At 43.4% G+C, this 20,044-nt stretch overlaps 1 protein-coding gene and 1 non-coding gene across 2 annotated transcripts in view; both read left to right on the forward strand.

The window, feature by feature from the left end:
* The window catches only part of LOC126100648 (pre-mRNA-splicing factor ISY1 homolog), a 73,259-nt gene that overhangs the window by 2,536 nt on the left and 50,679 nt on the right, over nt 1–20,044 (forward strand). Inside the window, exon 4 of the mRNA XM_049911276.1 lies at nt 18,053–18,256. Within this exon, the coding sequence (XP_049767233.1) occupies nt 18,053–18,256 (204 nt within the window). The remainder of the gene's footprint in view (nt 1–18,052; nt 18,257–20,044) is intronic.
* Nucleotides 11,783–11,857, forward strand: Trnat-ugu (transfer RNA threonine (anticodon UGU)). Its single transcript has one exon. It is a non-coding gene; the product is annotated as a tRNA-Thr (tRNA).

Raw genomic sequence — 20,044 nt, forward strand, 5'->3', positions numbered from 1 at the left:
GCTTTCCATCCTGCTCACTTCCGATTCCCACCTTGGAGTACCACTGTCCAACCCCTCTACAACAACCTCCAGACCTCCCCCACACCCCCTCACAGCTGAAAACCCCATCTCACAGACCTACTACACTTAGCCCACCCTCCAAAACTCCCTCCCACCACCACACAGAATCCAGAACCTAAGCAGACCTGTAACACAGTCATGAACCTTTCCTCCAGAAGCCTTGCCCCATAGCCACAGTCTCTCCTTTTCCCAGTCCCTACAATGGAAACACTTTTTTGCCACCAACCCTACTAATCACACTCAGCCAAAGACCAATATTGAACCCTGTCAACCAAAGACCAATATTGAACGTACCTAATTCAGTTCACTCCTCCAACCAACCGTGATTCACCCCCACTGCCTCCAAATCACCCCCTGTTAACTTTCCAGAATTTCTTAACCTCAAACCTTGCTTCAGCATCATTCCCCAAATCCCTCAACATTCAGACTAACCTTACATCTGCAGAAAGAACCGCAGTCCACCATCTAAAAACTGATCTCAACCTTATAATCCTACCTGCAGGCATAGACTCCGCCACTGTTGTTTTGAACTATAAGGATTACCTGGCAGGAGGACCCCGCCAGCTGTCAGATACATCCAACTACAAACCTTGCCACAGCGACTCCATTCCAGAAATCCAGCAGAACCTCCAGTCGCTACTCAAATCCTCAGGCCCATCCCAGAACATCTCCCCAGAGTCCATCTCTCTACTTACCCCTACCACTCCCGCACTCTTCTAGCCCCCAGGGGCTCAGCATTTATTTGCTGGGTACGGGCTTGGCGACCCCGGGGTTCCTGAGCTGGGGACTGGTAAGCGCCACCTGTCCCCCGTCACCGTAAGCTCTGAGTACACTTCAGCGACCACCGTGCGGCGCGGCGGTGGAACGTTGTGTGTCTCAGGGAATGGGGATCTTGGCTTGACCGCCCGGATCGCGAGGATGGAACAAACCTCTATAAAAAAACCCTCAATCTTCCGGTGTGCTCCGCGCCTATGAGATGCATGGCTGTTGAGGTGGAACAGTCGCAAGCGGGCAACCTCTGGGGCACCTGCCACACCCCAGTTGTATAGGGCTTACTCAGGCATGCGGGGCTCTGTCTGAGCGGACCTTTAGTTCCCTAGCTGCTCGTGGGATCGAGATGGAACCCTCGAACTTTTCTTCTTTTCCTCCCAGCGGAAACGGTGGGCCGCTGGTAGGTTCTAACACCCAATCTAACAAGAGGGCTCGTGTAGCCAGTCCTCCTAATTCAGGTACTAGTAACAGAACGCATTCTGCTTCTCAGAATGTGTTTCTCATAATTAAAAGAAAAGATGGGAGTTTTGAAAAAGTTTCGCCATTTTATATACAGAAGGGCTTAGAGGGTATTGCTGGCACGTTAAAGTCTGTAAAGCGCTTGCGCAATGGCACCTTGCTGGTTGAAACATCTAGCTTCCAGCAAGTCCAGAACCTTCAGAAGGCACAATTTCTTGGGGAGTTTGCGATAGAGACTGAATTTCACAACACCTTGAACTACAGCAAGGGTGTTGTGACTTGCAGAGATCTTGTCGACATCCCCCAAGATGAACTGAAGTCTGAATGGTCCCGGGAAGGAATTGTCGACGTGCAACACGTTATGAAACGGGTGGATGGTGCTCTCATAAAAACTGACTCATTTATTCTTATGTTTAACAGCACCAAATTGCCAGAGCATGTGAAGGCAGGTTTCCTACGTCTCAGTGTACGGCCTTATTACCCCAATCCCATGCGGTGTTTTGAATGCCAACACTTTGGCCACACTACTCTCGGCTGTAAAGGGGAAGCCACTTGCGGGAAATGTGGTAAAGCCGCTCATGAGGGAGTTGATTGCTCCTCTCCTCCCAAGTGTGTCAACTGCTCTGGGGATCACCCTGTGTGGAGTAGAGAATGTAGAGTTTTCCTTGAGGAACGGAAGATCCAGGAACTTAAAACCACCAAACGCATCCCGTACGGTGAGGCAAAGAAAATTTACCAGTCCTTGCAGCCGCCCACGTTCGCTGCTTCCTTTTCTTCCGTTCTGAAACAGCCAGTCTTGAAAACTGATGCCGCTACACAAACGGAGGTTGCTACTGTCAGCACTAGCACCTGTGTTTGTCAATGTACATGTGCTGCTGCTGTTCCTGTGAAGCCTGCTGCTCCTCCCCGGCCTTCTGACCAGGCCGTGGTAGCTGACGTCATGGAACTTCCTGCCCCTTCCCAGGTCCAGTCTTGTGCCATGCCTAGCGCTTCTACACCCCCTACTGCTTCTGAGGTTTTGGCTCCAATGCCACCTCAGGCCAGAAAATCGAAGCACAAGCCAAAGGTGAAGACTCGCCCGCTAAAGGAGACTGAAGTTGTACAGTCTGCTGATGTGGATGTCATTCTCTCTGACGTTTCTCTCGACTCCTCTTCTGAGGCGATGGAGGTAGATGCCAGACTGGGGCAATCGTCTCACCCCAAAACTGAGCCTCCACCTGTTGTGGGTTCTCCTCCCCGACAGAAAGTGCGACTGAAGGTACTCCCGCCCCGATAGATGGCTCCCATTATTCAGTGGAACATGAATGGATTCCGGGCACATGTGGAGGAACTGCACCTCCTAGCACGGCAACGCCCCCTGTGCTTGTGTTTACAGGAAACACATCTAAAACAATCTGATGCTCCTGTACTCAGGGGCTATAGGTTGTATCGCAAAGATGACCTGACTGGAGACAGGGCCAAAGGCGGAGTCGCCGTGTTTGTCGATAATGACCACCACTCCTCTGCTCTCCCCCTGGATACTGACCTGCAAGCAGTTGCAGTTGCAATTTATCCCGGTCGGAGGCTTACCGTTTGCTCCCTTTATTTACCCCCTCTGGATGCAGTGAACTTAGAGGCTCTCACAAACCTTATCGACCAACTCCCCCGCCCGTTTCTCCTCCTGGGAGACTTCAATGCCCATCATGTCCTGTGGGGGTCCGCTTCTATTTGCACTCGAGGTCGAATTTTGGAGAGCCTCCTAACATCTCAAGTGTTGTGCATCCTCAACACAGGTGCTCTGACTCATTTCTCTAGTGCTACAGGGTCATTCTCAGCCATTGACCTATCTTTCTGCTCTCCAACCCTCACTGACTCCGTTCACTGGGAGGTCATTGACGATCTACATTCCAGCAATCACTTCCCTATCCGCATTCATCTCCTGGATGGTGTATTGCTGGAGCAGCGGCCACCATCGTGGATGATTGGCAGGGCTAACTGGCCACTGTTCACTCGGTTGGCTGTCTTTGACCGCCACAACAGCGTACAGGAATGGGTGGATCACATCACGCTTGTGATCCACCATGCTGCTGACCTGTCCATACCACAGTCTTCTGGCACTCGTAAGCGGCGCCTTGTGCCTTGGTGGACAGAAGAGTGCCGTTTAGCCATCCGTGACAGGCGTGCGGCTCTTCGCCGATTTAAATGCCGCCCAACAGCGGTCAATCTTACCGCCTTTCGTATCGCGAGAGCCAGGGCACGCCGTGTCATTAAAGAGAGCAAGAAAAGGTCATGGCAGGAGTTTCTGGACTCCATCAACCGTTCCACTTGTTCTACAAAGGTATGGGAAGCCATCCGGAGGATTTCCGGTAAACGCAGCCGTTTACCAATAGCTGCAGTCCTGAACCAGGGATGCCTCCAAACGACACCCAGCGCCATAGCTCAGTCGCTGGCAGAGCATTTTGCACAAAGTACTGCCACTGCAACTCAGGATCCAGCGTTTCGTCGCTACCGTGCGACTGTCGAAAGAGCGAATTTGAACTTTCGGTCGAACGGTTATGAGGCCTACAACTCCCCTTTCTCCATGTGGGAACTTGAGTCGGCTCTTACTGAGACTTCTGACACTGCACCAGGTTGCGACCGCATCCGGTACGCCATGCTTAGACATCTGCCAGCGGCGTCAAAGGAAATCCTCCTTGAATGTTTTAATCTCATATGGCACACAGGAGTGTTCCCAACCTCGTGGAGGGAGGCAATCCTCATCCCTCTCCTCAAACCAGGAAAGGACCGCACATGTCCCAGTAGTTATCGTAGTATCGCCTTGACAAGCTGTGTCGGAAAGACTCTGGAACGGATGGTTAACCGTCGGCTGGTCTGGCTGCTAGAGACCAGACAGCTCCTTAGCCGCTTTCAGTGTGGATTCTGAAAATTTCGATCCACAGTCGACAACCTGACCCTCCTCGAGGCGGCTATTCAGCAGGCTTTCCTCCGTCAGCATCACTGTATCGGTATCTTCTTTGATATCAGTAAGGCATAAGATACTACTTGGAGACACTGTATTCTTGCACAACTGCATCAATGGGGCTTTCGTGGCCGCCTCCCTATTTTCATTCGGTCTTTCCTGTCTCAGCGGTTTTTTCGGACCCGCGTTGGTAACACACTGTCTGATCGCTTTGAGCAAGAGAACGGTGTCCCCCCGGGGCAGGGTTTTAAGCGTTACCCTCTTTGCCATAGCAATCAACAGTATAACGTCTACAGTGAGGAGTCCAGTACAGTGCTACTTGTTTGTGGACGACTTTGCTGTTTTCTGTTCCTCCTCTGGTGTTGCATCCGCGAGCCGTCAATTGCAACTAACGGTGCGGCGGTTAGAGGAGTGGGCTGCAAAGACGGGTTTTAGGTTTTCTGCCGATAAGTGTGTTTGTGTTCATTTTAATCGTTCTCGTCGTCTTTTTACGTTGCCTGCCTTGCATATGGGGGATACTGTCCTACAGTTTGGAGACACAGTGCGGTTTCTGGGCCTCATTTTTGACTCCAGGTTGTCATGGTTGCCACACCTACGTGACTTGAAAGTCAGAACGCTGAAGGCACTGAACATCCTCAAGTGCCTCAGCCACAGGTCTTGGGGAGCGGACAGGGCACGTCTCCTTCAGTTTTATCGAGCTTTCGTGCGCTCACGGCTGGACTATGGCTGCACAGTATATGGGTCAGCGAGGCCGTCTTATTTGCGGATCCTTGACGCTGTTCACCATGCTGGGATTCGACTGGCTACGGGTGCTTATCGGACCAGTCCCGTACCCAGCCTCTGTGCTGAGGCTGGCGAACCGCCACTTACCATCCGGCGGCAGCTCCTGCTGGTGCGCCAAGCTTGTAAGTTTCTTGCAGCTCCCAGCTCGCCTGCTCACCATCTTGTTGCCCTTCCACCTCTGGATCGCCTTTTTTCCCGCCGTCCCCGGGCTACGTTGCCGTTTGGGATCAGAGTGCACCGTGTGCTTGAGTCCCTCGGTGTGGAGTCTGTCCAACCCCAAATCCTGGGTTTTAACCGCCTGCCACCCTGGTTACTAATGAGGCCACGTGTGATTTTAGATTTATTGCAGTACAAGAGAGATTGCACTCCTGCCACCGTTTTTACTGCAGCATTTTCTGCTATTTTATCTGAGCACCACAACTATGTAGCTGTTTTTACGGATGGGTCGAAACAAGGGGATTCCGTGGGTTGCTCAGTTGTTTTTCCGGATCGTGTCCTCAAGGTCCGCCTGCCTCAGACTTTTACTGTCTTTGATGCAGAATTGTCTGCGATCTTGCGGGCACTGGAGCCGATGAGACTTTCTTCCTCGCTTAAATTTCTTGTGTGTTCCGATTCACTCAGTGCCCTTCAATCATTGCACCATTTGTATCCGGCGGATAAAGTAGTCCAGACCATCCAGGATGCCCTCCTCCGGCTACAGCGACTGGGGAAGGTTGTAGCTTTCTGCTGGGTTCCAGGGCATGTCGGCATTGCTGGGAATGAAAGGGCAGATCTCGCAGCCAAGGAGGCATGTCTTGATCCACACGTATCTCAGTGTGCTATCCCGTTGCACGCACTCACCTCGCTGTTGAGCTCCCGAGTCATGTGTCGGTGGGAGGATGAGTGGCTGGAAGTGACTGACAATAAGCTCCGTCTAGTCAAGCCCACAACGCGTGTGTGGTGTACTTCCTTTCAGCCCCGTCGACGGGATGAGGTTCTCCTCACTCGGCTTCGAATAGGCCACAGCCCTTTGACGCATGGCTTCCTGCTCCGGCGAGAAGACCCTCCATTGTGTGGTGCTTGCGGCGTCCAGGTCACTGTGAGCCACATTTTACTGGATTGTGTTTTATTTTCTGACCAGCGGGCCTCGGCTGATTTGCCAGCGGACCTGCCAACTCTTTTAGGCAACACTCGGACGAATGTGGTTAAAGTTTTAAAGTTCTGTGCCTTGTCAAATGTTTTTACAAAGATTTTAGGGAGAGGATATTAATTTGCTCACTGTGTGACAAGCTCGCCCATCTTTTATGTAAGTGGCCAGCCAATGACACTTTCCTGTGTCATTCTTGTTGCTATGTTTTCCCTTCCCTTAGCTTTTACTTTCTTATGTAGTAATTTCTCTCTTTTCCTGCTTTCTTTGAATATGTTTTTCAGTTTTATTAGGTCTCTCCACATTCGTTCCTTTGAATGTGTGTCAGGGCGCTGATGACCTCGATGTTGAGCGCCCACAAACCCCAACACACACACACACACACACACACACACACACTCTTCTACATAAACCTAACCACTCAGGATGCCCCATTGTGGCTGGTTACTGTGCCCCCACTGAGAGAATCTGCTCTCAAAGATCAACACCTTCAACCAATTACGTGGAACCTACCCTCCTATATAAAAGATACCAGCCGTATCCTCCACTAACTCTCCACAGTTCCTGTCCCTTTACCGCACGCTGCCCTGCTCATTATTAATGATGCCATCTATGTTTACACTGCCGGCCGCGGTGGTCATGCGGTTCTAGACGCTTAAGTTCAGAACCGCAGGACTGCTGTGGTCGTAGGTTCGAATCCTGCCTCGGGCATGGATGTGTGTGATGTCGTTAGGTTAGTTAGGTTTAAGTAGTTCTAAGTTCTAGGGGACTGATGACCTAAGATGTTAAGTCCCATAGTGCTCAGAGCCATTTGAACCATTTTTTTGTTTACACTAACTTTCCTAATGCCCACAGCCTTACCGCTAATTGAACACTACCTTTCTGAACACCCGACAGATTCCAAATCAACAACATCCTCCCTAGTCACCATGACCAACTATATCCTCACCCACAATTACTTCTCCTTTGAATGCATTATCTACAAAAGAATCCACGGTACGGCTATGGGTACGTGCATGGCACCATCCTATGCCACCCTATTCATGGGCCATCTAGAGGAATCCTTCCTAAAAACCCAGAGTCCTAAACCCCTCTCCTGGTTCACATACATTGATGACATATTTGCAATCTGGATTGATGATGAGGACACCCTAGCCACATTCCTCCAGAACTTCAACAATTTCTCCTCCATTTGTTTCACCTGTTCCTACTCAACCCAATAAGCCACGTTCCTAGATGTTGACCTCCACCACAATGATGGGTACATCAGTACCTCCGCCAATATCAAACTTACTAACCACTAGCCACCAGTTCCATACCAAGAAGTCCCTCTATATAGCCTAGCCACCCATGGTTGTCGCATCTGCAGTGACGAGCAGTTCCTCTTGAAATATAGCGACAGTCTCACTGAAGCCTTCACAGACCATAATTATCCTCCCAACATTGTACAAAAACAAATCTCCCGTGCCTTATCTATCCAGTCCACCACCTCCCAAAGTACCATCGTCCAGCCACAAAGGAGCTTCCCCCTCGTAACTCAGTGGCACCCAGGACTGGAGCAACTGAATTACATTCTGCGCCAGAGTTTCGACTACCTTTAATCGTGTCCTGAAATTATAAATGTCCTGCCCACTATCCCTCCCACCCCTCCCACAGCGTTATTCCACCATCCACTGAACGTACACAATATACTCACCCAGCCTTACACAACCCCTGCTCCCAACCCCGTACCTCATGGCTCATACCCCCACAATAGACCTAGATGCAAGACCTGTCCCACACATCCTCCCACTACCACCTACTCCAGTCCGGTCACAAACATCACCTATCCCGTCAAAGGCAGGGCTACATGTGAGACCAAGACATGTGATCTACAAGCTACGCTTAAACCACTGTGCTGCATTCTATGTGGGCATGACAACCAACAAGCTGTCTGTCTGCATTAATGGCCCCCGACAAACTGTGCCCAAGAAACAAGTGGACCACACTCTTTCCGAACATGCTGCCAAACATTACATCCTTCATTTCAACAACTGCTTCAGAACTTATGCCATATGGATCCTTCCCACCAACACCAGCTTTTCTGAATTTTGCAAGTGGGGACTCTCCCTGGAATACATCCTACGTTCTCATAACCCTCCTTGCCTCAACCTTGGCCCGTCTATTCTTGACGAAGCCCAAAAGCTTTACTTATTTGTGACAGTCTTTTTGTTGTGCCTATCTGTAACTCAACATCTCCACTATATGGTCATTGGCAACTTACCTTTTCATAATATTGTTACATTCCATCCTGGGTTTTCCATTGTTTGATACTTCGGTATATTATTTACGAACTTGAACTGCTTCTGGTGAAATTTTCCTTGGTGGATTCCCTTTTTTTCCTGGAAACAAAGAAAAAGAATAAAAGTAATTTTATAGGTAGATGCCCAGGTCAGAGAAATTTAGTGAATTTATATTTGAATATGATACTTAAAGAAAAACACTGGATAAATAAGCAGAATAAAACAAAATTATGGTTTTTATGGTAAGTAACATTGATTTAATCTTTAAATACCTCTTCTGTTGTTTGGAGAAGTGGAGTGTCCATTATGTAAGTTCTTAAGACGTTCTGAAGCCCGTGCACACTTAAAAAATGCTTCTCTGCATACCAAAATATTACAGCCATTAACCTTAACCTGGTAAAAAAAGTAACCATTCACTGCGAAACCACACTTTTCTTTTTATAAAAATACATAAAATAAAAAATTAAATTCAGATTTTTCATTGATCATAGTTATCTCCTTTGCACTTGTTTCATCTTAATATTGCGAAGAAGGTAATTATTTTGGCAATTGAAATCACCCATATCCCAAAAAGAATGGAATATCTGATCTACACATTCATGAATTTTGCTCCAACACTTGTTTTTACATTTACATCCGAGACCACAAATTTTAGCCCCAATAGTTCATCCTCTTTTATCCAATATGTACTCTCTGCCAGAATTTCTACAACATTTCCATTTTTCCATTTTCCAGTTGTACATATTTTTTCTTTTTTTCCTGCCTTTATGTTCTTTAGCAGGTCATACTTTGGGGCACCTTTTACATTCGTCAGCATCCTAAGCCAAACAAAGTATTCAGAATGAGGCAGACCAAAGCCACTTTAACGCATATAACATACTGTAATATATTATACAAATAGCCTTATAATATCAAAATTATTACCAATAGTGCAGTAATTAATAGGAGAAGTATAATTTGTTCATGATTCACACATAAGTATTTTAATTAGTGAGTATATAATAGTTATAGTTACACAATATTATTTTACTCTGATACAGTCCTAAGTCTCGACATTTTAAATGTTTAAAAAAAGTAAGCTTTTTTTTCTGATGAATATTCATCAGAGAGACAATAATTGCTTCCATTGGACGAATAATCTTCTTCAGAACTGGTCATTTCTGTCTAGGTATCTTCTTTTTTGGTTACGCATGGAAATAATCTCTTCTTTGCAAGCACCATTTTGCTGTGGCTTTGGGTTGTGTCACACACAAAAGACTACTTTCTCACTATATGAGAACAACAAGTGTGGACTGGTTTGCCATCTAGTGAGTGAAACTTAAAATATTTTCGCAATAGCTTCCTCTGTTGAATAGAAGTTGAACGAACACAAAAAATGTATTTTGAGAAAAATATGGCTTTGGACTATATCATTCTCACCCCTTCAGTTGTATATACTGTGTTTTCTCAAAATTTAGCGAGACTTCATTTGCAGAGAACCACGTACTAATTTTCTAAAAGACATTATTTGCAATTTCCTCAGCTGGTTCTTGTTTGTTGGGTGTGATTACTATACTTGTGTTAACAACAAGAAGAACTGACTTAGCATCTCCATGAATATAGATTGGCAAGTCATTAATATATATTAAGAACAATAAGGGACCCAAGACTGAACCCTGCGGGACACCATTCTTGATACCTCCCCAGATAGAGGACTCTCCTGATTTTTGCAGACCATATGTGCTGTTAATTTTAAACCTTCTGCATTCTTCCACTTAAATATGAATCAAACCATTTTTGTACTGTCCCACTCATACCACGATACTTAAGCTTATCTAGAAGAATTTCATGATACACACAATCAAAAGCTTTTTAGAGATAACAAAATATCCCATTGGGTGATGTTCAGTTATTCAATGCATTTAATATTTGACCAATGAAAGCATGTATAGCATTTTATGTTGAAAAGCTTTTCTGAAAACCAAATTGACATTTTGTTAGTACTTCATTTTGACGAATATGCGATGTTACTCTTGAACACATTACAATACATGTTGCAACAATGGACTGGTTTGTAATATAGTAGGACATCTGTTTGGAGGGTGACAGTTTGTTTGTGAGTCAGCGAAACCAACACTTGCAATACAGTGACAAGAAGCTTCATTAGCTTTACCTAGAATTCAGAAGACTTACGGTAATCACAGCTCACATTAGTTTGCATTGTCATTAAGGCTACATAGCAAGCTGCTCCCCAAGAGCTGTCAGGGACATTTTCTGTGGTGTTTCAGAAGATATTAATTTCATTTTTGCAGTGTGTTGCTGGAGTCGGCCCAAACAAATACTGCTCATTAAGTCTTGTGCAATACTCAGTGCTGCTTTGCTTCCTGTTACAAACAAATTCATTTTTAAGAGTGGAATTTTAAGTTCTCATATGATAGAGCAGTCCCAAATTAGTCTAGTGTAATACTCATTTTATCGATTTGTATTATCAGGGACAATAGCACACAAAGAATAACTGGTAATCCAGTCGCAACAGCACTATCCTGGCCTGTGCCATCTGCACCAGTCACTGCTGAAGTACTCATTATTCTTCGTGTTTTATCGTCCTTGATAATACATATTGAGAAAACAAATATTGCACTAGACTAATTTGAAGCTGCTGTATCAAATGGGCACTTAAAATCCTGCTTTAAAAATTATTTTAGTTTGTAACAGTAAACATTCTGATGGTTTCCGTTGACAGTGGGCATTGTATGAAAGATGGTTATGAGCAGTATTTGTTTGGGCTGACGTCAGCTACATGTTACAAAAATGTAGATTGACTGTTGCGAGTAATGAGTATAGCTGGCGGGGGCACTGCAAATGTAGTCTGTGGACAGTAAGCTTGAAATGTGGGTCTCACAAGGAGCATGCCAGAGGTAAGTCCCTGCAGTCACACTATCCCTTGTATCCTTGATGGCTCATTCGGATAGAGCATCTGCCATGTAAGTAGGAGATTTCGCGTTCGAGTCCCGGTCAGGACACACATTTTCAACTGTCCCTGTTGGTATTTATCAACACCTGTAAGCAGCAAATGGTCTGGATTTCATTGCAATTTCATTCTACAAGAGCTGCAAGATCACCAGTGGTATCTGTTCTTTCGGACATGTCGGAAAGAACAGAAACCATGTTCATATAGATAAGGTTTACTGGCCAATGATCTTCTTCAGTGCGGATGCACTCACTTTGCTCAAACTCTTACGGGAATCGGTAGGTTGACTGTCACAAATAATGAGTATAGTGGGCAGGTGCACTACAAATGTAGTGTGTGGACAGTAAGTTGGAAATATGAGTCTCACAGGGAGCATGCCAGACATAAGTCCCTGCAGTTGCACTATCTTCTGTGTCTTCGATGGCTCAGTCGGATAGAGCGTCTGCCATGTAAGCAGGAGATTCCGGGTTCGAGTCCTGGTCGGGGCACACATTTTCAACTGTCCTTGTTGATATTTATCAACACCAGCAATCAGCTAATGGTCTGGATTTCATTGTAATTTCATTCTTTGAGAGCTGCAAGAACACCAATGGTGTCTGTTCTTTTGGACATGTCCGAAAGGGTAGGTACCATTTTCATATATTCTAGAATAGTTTCTCACCTTAGCAAAAATAATATCCTCAGCAACTCACAGTTTGGGTCTCAGAAGGTTTGCTCTAATGATAATGCCATTTACATGATCACTCACCAGATTTTACAAGCACTGAATAATAAAATAGTGTTGAGACATACATCTGATTGAGGAGAAATCAAGCATGGTGTGTTGCATAAGGCACTGTCTTGGATCCACAATTGTTCCTCATAATTATGTGTAATCGATCTTCCATCGGATTTACAACAAATATAATTAGTTAATTTTGCAGTTGACACTAGTATTGTAACCAATCCAAGCATACATATAGAAACAAAAGAAATGACAAACAAAGTTCCTGAAAGTGTTACTGGCTAGTGTTCTGTGAATGGTCCCACTCTCAATTTAAAAAGACACAGCATATTCAGTTTGCACATCTAGGGGTGTTACATCAGTGATAAATGTAACAAATGGCAAGTAAATAATAAATAGGATGAAAACTTAAAATTTTTGTGTGTCGATTCTGATGAGAATTTAAACTGGGAGAATGTCATTTTGGAACTCCTAAAACAACTTAGTTCAGCCACATTTGTACTTAGAATCGTAGCACATCTTGGGGAGAAACAAATCAGTAAGTTGACACATTTTGCATATACTTTCATTCAATAATATTGTATGGAATGATGTTCTCATCTTTAAGAAAGAGAGCCTTCATTGTGCAAAAATGTTCTGTAAGAATTGTAATTGGTGCTCACCCACAATCATCTTGTAGACAGCTGTTTAAGGAGTTGGGCATTCTGACTATTGCTTCACAGTATATTTATTCCCTCTTGAAGTTCATTGTAAATAATTCATTGCATTTCAAAAGGAACAATGATGTACACAATTACAAAACCAGAAGTAAAAATGACATTTGTTACTGTGTGTTAACACAGAAAGTGGTTCACAAATGCCGCAACAAAAATTTTTGATCACTTACTCAGTGCTATAAATTTTCTGACAGGTGGAAAAGCAAAATTTGAAAACATACTGAGAAAATTTCTCCTGGACAGTTCGTTCTATTCTGTTGAAGAATTTCAATTACTGTAACATGTAAAAGGTGGTGGGCGGTACTTACTAACTTGCAGAATCTGCGTAACCCTAGAACTGTTCAGAATGTAATCATATGTACAAAGTAATTTGCAGTGTGAATGTAAAATGACTCATTCTGCATAATTACGATACATTGATCAACAAGATCCATGGGACATGAAACTAATTAGCCATAGTTCCATTTGAAAAAGCGAAGTTGATGCTGACAGTGTTATGAAAAGGATAGATTGCTACTCACCATATAGTGCAGATGCTGAGTCGCAGATAGCAACAACAAAAAGGCTGCTAAACAAATAAGCTTTCAGCCAAATGGCCTTCTTGTGAATTACACAGAAAACATATACACCCCCTGCACACGCAAAAGCAACTCGCACACACGAGACCACTGTCTCCGGCTGCCGAAGTTGAACAGTGAGCTGCAGCACGTAAGGGGAGAAGCCATCTGAGTGGTGTTGGTAAGGAGGAGGCCGGGACAGGGATTGGGAGAGATGGCAGGCTGCAGTTGGAGGACAGTAAAGTGCTGCTTGTGGGAACATACAGGGATGAGGTGGGGAGAGAGCCGGGCACCTAGTTGCAGTCAGGAGGTTAGATGGAGAGCTGGAGGGGGGAAGGGGGGGGGGGCAGAAAGAGAGAAGTAAGAAGACTGTGGGTGTGTTGGTGGAAAAGAAGCTGCGTAGTGTTGGCATGTGAACAGGGTGACGGACATGACTGCTGAAGGTTGATCCTGGATCTTACATTGTTTAAAGTTAGTACTGATATCTCTGTAATTAATGTAGTTATGTAAAGATACTATATTCCATTCAGTGAGAACATTCTCACAATTCACCTGGGTAAAAATAGAATTACAATAACTTGAATGGTTACCGAAATATTTAAGGTGAAAAGTTTAGTAGCACATTGTAGAACATGTAGCTTCACAGCAGATGTCAGTACATGTTCCCATGCTGATCCAGTGACATTGTGACTGTTGCAGTGGGCACAGTTACCATCAATATTGGACTGTGCATCAGCAAAAACATGTTGCCTGGCCCAGTGAATCATATTGCTTGCTACACCTGGTCAGTTATCATGTCAGGATATGTCATTGTCTAGACAAACAGCTGCTCAAAGTGTGTCATGCACAACAACCACATGTCGATAGGGAGTATTGTGCTATGAGGGATTTTCACCCGGGCCTGTGATAGTAATCGAAGGTGCCATCACGGCTGTGGACTACGTGAACATTGTTGTAGACCACCAGCATCCCTTCGTTCTTGATGTCTTTCCTGGTGGTGATAGCCTCTTCCAGCATAACTGTCCTTGTCACAAGGTCAAAATAAAGCTTCAGTGGTTTGAGGAACATAATAGTGAACTCGAGTTGATATCTTGGCCACCAAATCTAACTGATCTGTACTTTAAGGGGCATGTCTGGGATGCTGTTAGGGGGCTGCTGTCTGCATTCTCACAAAACACTGACGTGTAATTGTGTGACCGATGTATAGACATCTGGTGCCCTATACCTCCAGAAACCTACTGAGGACTTATCGAATCTATGTCACATAGGATCACTGAAGTACTGCTTCGCAAATGTGCAGCAGCACATCTGTGGAGCAGCTGGTCATAACTTCTTGGCTCATCAGTGTATTTATAAGCGTAAAGGGTGTTATCTTTACAGATCTGCATACTCACAATTTCATATTAAAAGAAATCTACCTAGAGATATATCAACACAAGCTTGGGCACTGCAACATCTGAAGCTATCTCTCTCCTAATATTTAATGGTCAATATTAGGTTCCAACTTCTTGCCCATTTGTAGATATGCAGGGTCTTCTCCGCCGAGAGAACTGCCTTAATTTTATCTGTCATGATGAGTAGTACAGACTCAAATGTTTTTCTAGTGTGTATAACGTCATGAAACTTTCTGCACATAATATTGAATGATGTCCCACGTTTGGTGACTGTAATGGAAACAGACTGCACTTGGATTAAAATCCAAATACCTTGGAGCATATGATAGCAAATATTGGTGAATAAGTTTGTTGCTTTGCCTTTGGTCCTCCTTGGCTTAACCTGTGGTAACAGTTGGCACTACAATCTACGAAAATGATTGAATGAACACTTAACCAAATGGCCTTTTTTGTCTTTGAATGAACAGTTAACCAAATGGCCACCTTTGTCTTCTGTTTTCTCTCATTGTCACAACCAAATGGCCATCTTTGTCTTCTGATTTCTCTCATTCTTAGCAAACCAATTTATGTTTCGCTCTTAAAATTGTAGTTGCCACCAGTATACAAATGACATCACCACCAATCAGAGGTTAAACATTGGCCCAGTCACTCATTCACCATTTGTAAACTAGGATGTCTGCCAGCCCATCTCTGTATTTTCACAGTTTTTATTTTTTGTAAATAGTCACTTCCTTTCTGTTATCTTTTTCCTAGAAAGGGAGACACTGATGGCAACAAAGACAGATCCACACTATATTTGCCAATTATCTCCAGAGAAAGTGCATATTATTTTTCCACACTTTGTTCCTAACCCCCTCTTTATCTCACCTGCAGCAAATGCAGGTGTGTTTTGCTTCTAAACTTCAAAGTATGAATTCTTTTACATCTTATGTTGAATTATCACAATCTTTGAAACCTCAGTTTAGCTGTTACCTTCATGTTGTTGTTGTGGTCTTCAGTCCTGAGACTGGTTTGATGCAGCTCTCCATGCTACTCTATCCTGTGCAAGCTGCTTCACCTCCCAGTACCTACTGCAACCTACATCCTTCTGAATCTGCTTAGTGTATTCATCTCTTGGTCTCCCCCTACGATTTTTACCCTCCACGCTGCCCTCCAATATTAAATTGGTGATCCCTTGATGCCTCAGAACATGTCCTACCAACCGATCCCTTCTTCTGGTCAAGTTGTGCCACAAACTTCTCTTCTCCCCAATCCTATTCAATACTTCCTCATTAGTTATGTGATCTACCCATCTAATCTTCAGCATTCTTCTGTAGCACCACATTTCAAAAGCTTCTCTTCTCTTCTTGTCCAAACTATTTACCGTCCATGTTTCACTTCCATACATGGCTACACTCCATACAAATACTTTCAGAAATGACTTCCTGACACTTAAATCTATACTCGATGTTAACAAATTTCTCTTCTTCAGAAACGCTTTCCTTGCCATTGCCAGTCTACATTTTATATCCTCTCTACTTCGACCATCATCAGTTATTTTGCTCCCCAAATAGCAAAACTCCTTTACTACTTTAAGTGTCTCATTTCCTAATCTAATTCTCTCAGCATCACCCGACTTAATTCGACTACATTCCATTACCCTCGTTTTGCTTTTGTTGATGTTCATCTTATATCCTCCTTTCAAGACACTGTCCATTCCGTTCAACTGCTCTTCCAAGTCCTTTGCTGTCTCTGACAGAATTACAATGTCATCGGCGAACCTCAAGGTTTTTATTTCTTCTCCATGGATTTTAATACCTACTCCGAATTTTTCTTTTGTTTCCTTTACTGCTTGCTCAATTTACAGATTGAATAACATCGGGGAGAGGCTACAACCCTGTCTCACTCCCTTCCCAACCACTGCTTCCCTTTCATGTCCCTCGACTCTTATAACTGCCATTTGGTTTCTGTACAAATTGTAAATAGCCTTTCGCTCCCTGTATTTTACCCCTGCCACCTTTAGAATTTGATAGAGAGTATTCCAGTCAACATTGTCAAAAGCTTTCTCTAAGTCTACAAATGCTAGAAACGTAGGTTTGCCTTTCCTTAATCTTTCTTCTAAGATAAGTCGTAAGGTCAGTATTGCCTCACGAGTTCCAGTATTTCTACGGAATCCAAACTGATCTTCCCCGAGGTCGGCTTCTACTAGTTTTTCCATTCGTCTTTAAAGAATTTGTGTTAGTATTTTGCAGCTGTGGCTTATTAAACTGATTGTTCGGTAATTTTCACATCTGTCAACACCTGCTTTCTTTGGGATTGGAATTATTATATTCTTCTTGAAGTCTGAGGGTATTTCACCTGTTTCATACATCTTGCTCACCAGATGGTAGAGTTTTGTCAGGACTGGCTCTCCCAAGGCCGTCAGTAGTTCCAATGGAATGTTGTCTACTCCGGGGGCCTTGTTTCGACTCGGGTCTTTCAGTGCTCTGTCAAACTCTTCACGCAGTATCGTATCTCCCATTTCATCTTCATCTACATCCTCTTCCATTTCCATGATATTGTCCTCAAGTACATCGCCCTTGTATAGACCCTCTATTAACTCCTTCCACCTTTCTGCTTTCCCTTCTTTGCTTAGAACTGGGTTTCCATCTGAGCTCTTGATGTTCATACAAGTGGTTCTCTTATCTCCAAAGGTCTCTTTAATTTTCCTGTAGGCAGTATCTATCTTACCCCTAGTGAGATAAGCCTCTACATCCTTACATTTGTCCTCTAGCCATCCCTGCTTAGCCATTTTGCACTTCCTGTCGATCTCATTTTTGAGACATTTGTATTCCTTTTTGCCTGCTTCATTAACTGCATTTTTATATTTTCTCCTTTCATCAATTAAATTCAATATTTCTTCTGTTACCCAAGGATTTCTAAGAGCCCTGGTCTTTTTACCTACTTGATCCTCTGCTGCCTTCACTACTTCATCCCTCAAAGCTACCCATTCTTCTTCTACTGTATTTCTTTCCCCCATTCCTGTCAATTGTTCCCTTATGCTCTCCCTGAAACTCTGTACAACCTCTGGTTCTTTCAGTTTATCCAGGTCCCATCTCCTTAAATTCCCACCTTTTTGTAGTTTCTTCAGTTTTAATCTACAGGTCATAACCAATAGATAAGATGCAAAAAAATCCAGTTGTAAAATACAGTATATATGAAGTTGTATGTATTAATCATCTTTCCAATGACTAGTTTCTTTCTTGTCATTTAATGTCTGGTGCAGTGTAAGTTGTCCATATATCATCGTGGCAATTAATTTTCTGTTCTGCAGCGGGTCTTGGAGAATTTCGGATCCGTGACCTAAATGATGAAATAAACAAACTACTTCGTGAGAAAGGCCATTGGGAAGCACAGATACGTGAGCTTGGTGGTCCAGATTATGCTAAAGTTGGACCTCGGATGCTGGACCATGAAGGGAAAGAAGTTCCAGGAAATCGTGGTTACAAATACTTTGGAGCTGCAAAGGACCTCCCTGGTAAGTTATATTTTGCATTAGTCTCTTGTGAAATGTGTCATAATGATGTGGAATGAATGAATTTACAGGTTATTTAATAGTTAATTGAAACATAGTAGCATGCTGACCATGTACAGAGAAATTCATACTTCAGAAACAAATGTTAAATCTCATAATAAAGTTAGTTTTTAATTTTTAAAAATTGTTTATTTGCTCAGTTATTTCAGCTACATATGCTCCAAGTTTATCAGTAAAGATTATTCCATAGAATGAAAGGATTTGCCTATCAGGAACTTAAGTATTAAACTTGCCACCAATTTTAGTTTTGCAGTATTTCAGGCATTTTACATTATCAGAGATTTTGGTTGCAACTTTATTCAGCACCATTCAAGTTAATGCCAGTTTTAATTATAAGTAATGGAGATATTGGTTTCTTTCTCGTGTTGTAATTATGGGCATTGCTATTCCTCCAGAACTGTGGTACCGTAGTTGTACTTGTAAAAAGTGCAAATCAGAGCTAATAAAGATTTTACATTGTATGCTACTACGCTGAACAGAACATTTTGTAATACAAACCTTTTATTAACTCTAAGGTTTCTAGTTATTTGTCATATTAGAAATCTTGAAATTAAAAATTAATGCAAACAGTGGGAGAGAGAAAATTGTTTTGAAGAGAACTAACCTCTAAGCCCACCTACAGTTCAGAGGTAAGATGAGTATAAAAAAAAATTATTGATAACATCTCATCAACATGAAGATAATTGCAGGTAGAACATGAGCTTCTATGGAACACAGTTGTGAAATGTGGTCTTGTTGGGGGAATCGTCTAGGTATTTATTGTAAATGATGAAGCCACAAAAACCATTATTGATAAGGGAAGGTCTACAGGGGTTGTAGTAACTTTCTCAAACCACATATATGGTGTGTACCGCTACCACCTCTGTCAAGACAACGGACTCAGCAAGAGTGTGAATAGAGCACTTATCTGGCATAGCGGGCACGAGAAAGACTCATGATAATATGGAGGGCCGGAATTTATACTTTTGTAAAATAGTTCTCTAAGCTCTGATTATTTAACAGCGCATGACTCGCCACCTTGTTAATATAGGATTGTGTGAGGTGCTTTTAGAATTTGTTAAAACTGATGTCTACGTGGAGTGTTCATACTGACAAAAAAAAAGTAAACATAACCTCAGGGATTGTATTTTGTGTTATCATGTTAAAATATTCTATTGTTTAGGAAATGCATGTGATGAGTGCAGTAGGATTTGGTGGGTAGGTGTATGGAGCAGTTCTTGCAGTTGGGCCTACTACAAGGAATCGTGGGAATATTTTGTAGGTTGATTGGGTGGCAGAACACTTATTTGGGTGATGTAAGTGGTGTTTTGGGTTGGATATTCCTCATGTCAGTTCAAGGTTCAAGAATCATAAAAGAAAGTTGTATACATGGAAGAATCCCGGACGTACTAAAAGGTATCAGTTAGATTATATAATGGTAAGACAGAGATTTAGGAACCAGGTTTTAAATTGTAAGACATTTCCAGGGGCAGATGTGGACTCTGACCACAATCTATTGGTTATGAACTGCAGATTAAAATTGAAGAAACTGCAAAAAGGTGGGAATTTAAGGAGATGTGACCTGGATAAACTGACTAAACCAGAGGTTGTACAGAGTTTCAGGGAGAGCATAAGGGAACAATTGACAGCAGTGGGGGAAAGAAGTACATTAGAAGAAGAATGGGTAGCTCTGAGGGATGAAGTAGTGAAGGCAGCAGAGGATAAAGAAGGTAAAAAGATAAGGGCTAGTAG

The sequence above is a fragment of the Schistocerca cancellata genome, chromosome 9 (genome assembly GCF_023864275.1).
Source record: "Schistocerca cancellata isolate TAMUIC-IGC-003103 chromosome 9, iqSchCanc2.1, whole genome shotgun sequence".
Lineage (NCBI taxonomy): Eukaryota > Metazoa > Arthropoda > Insecta > Orthoptera > Acrididae > Schistocerca > Schistocerca cancellata.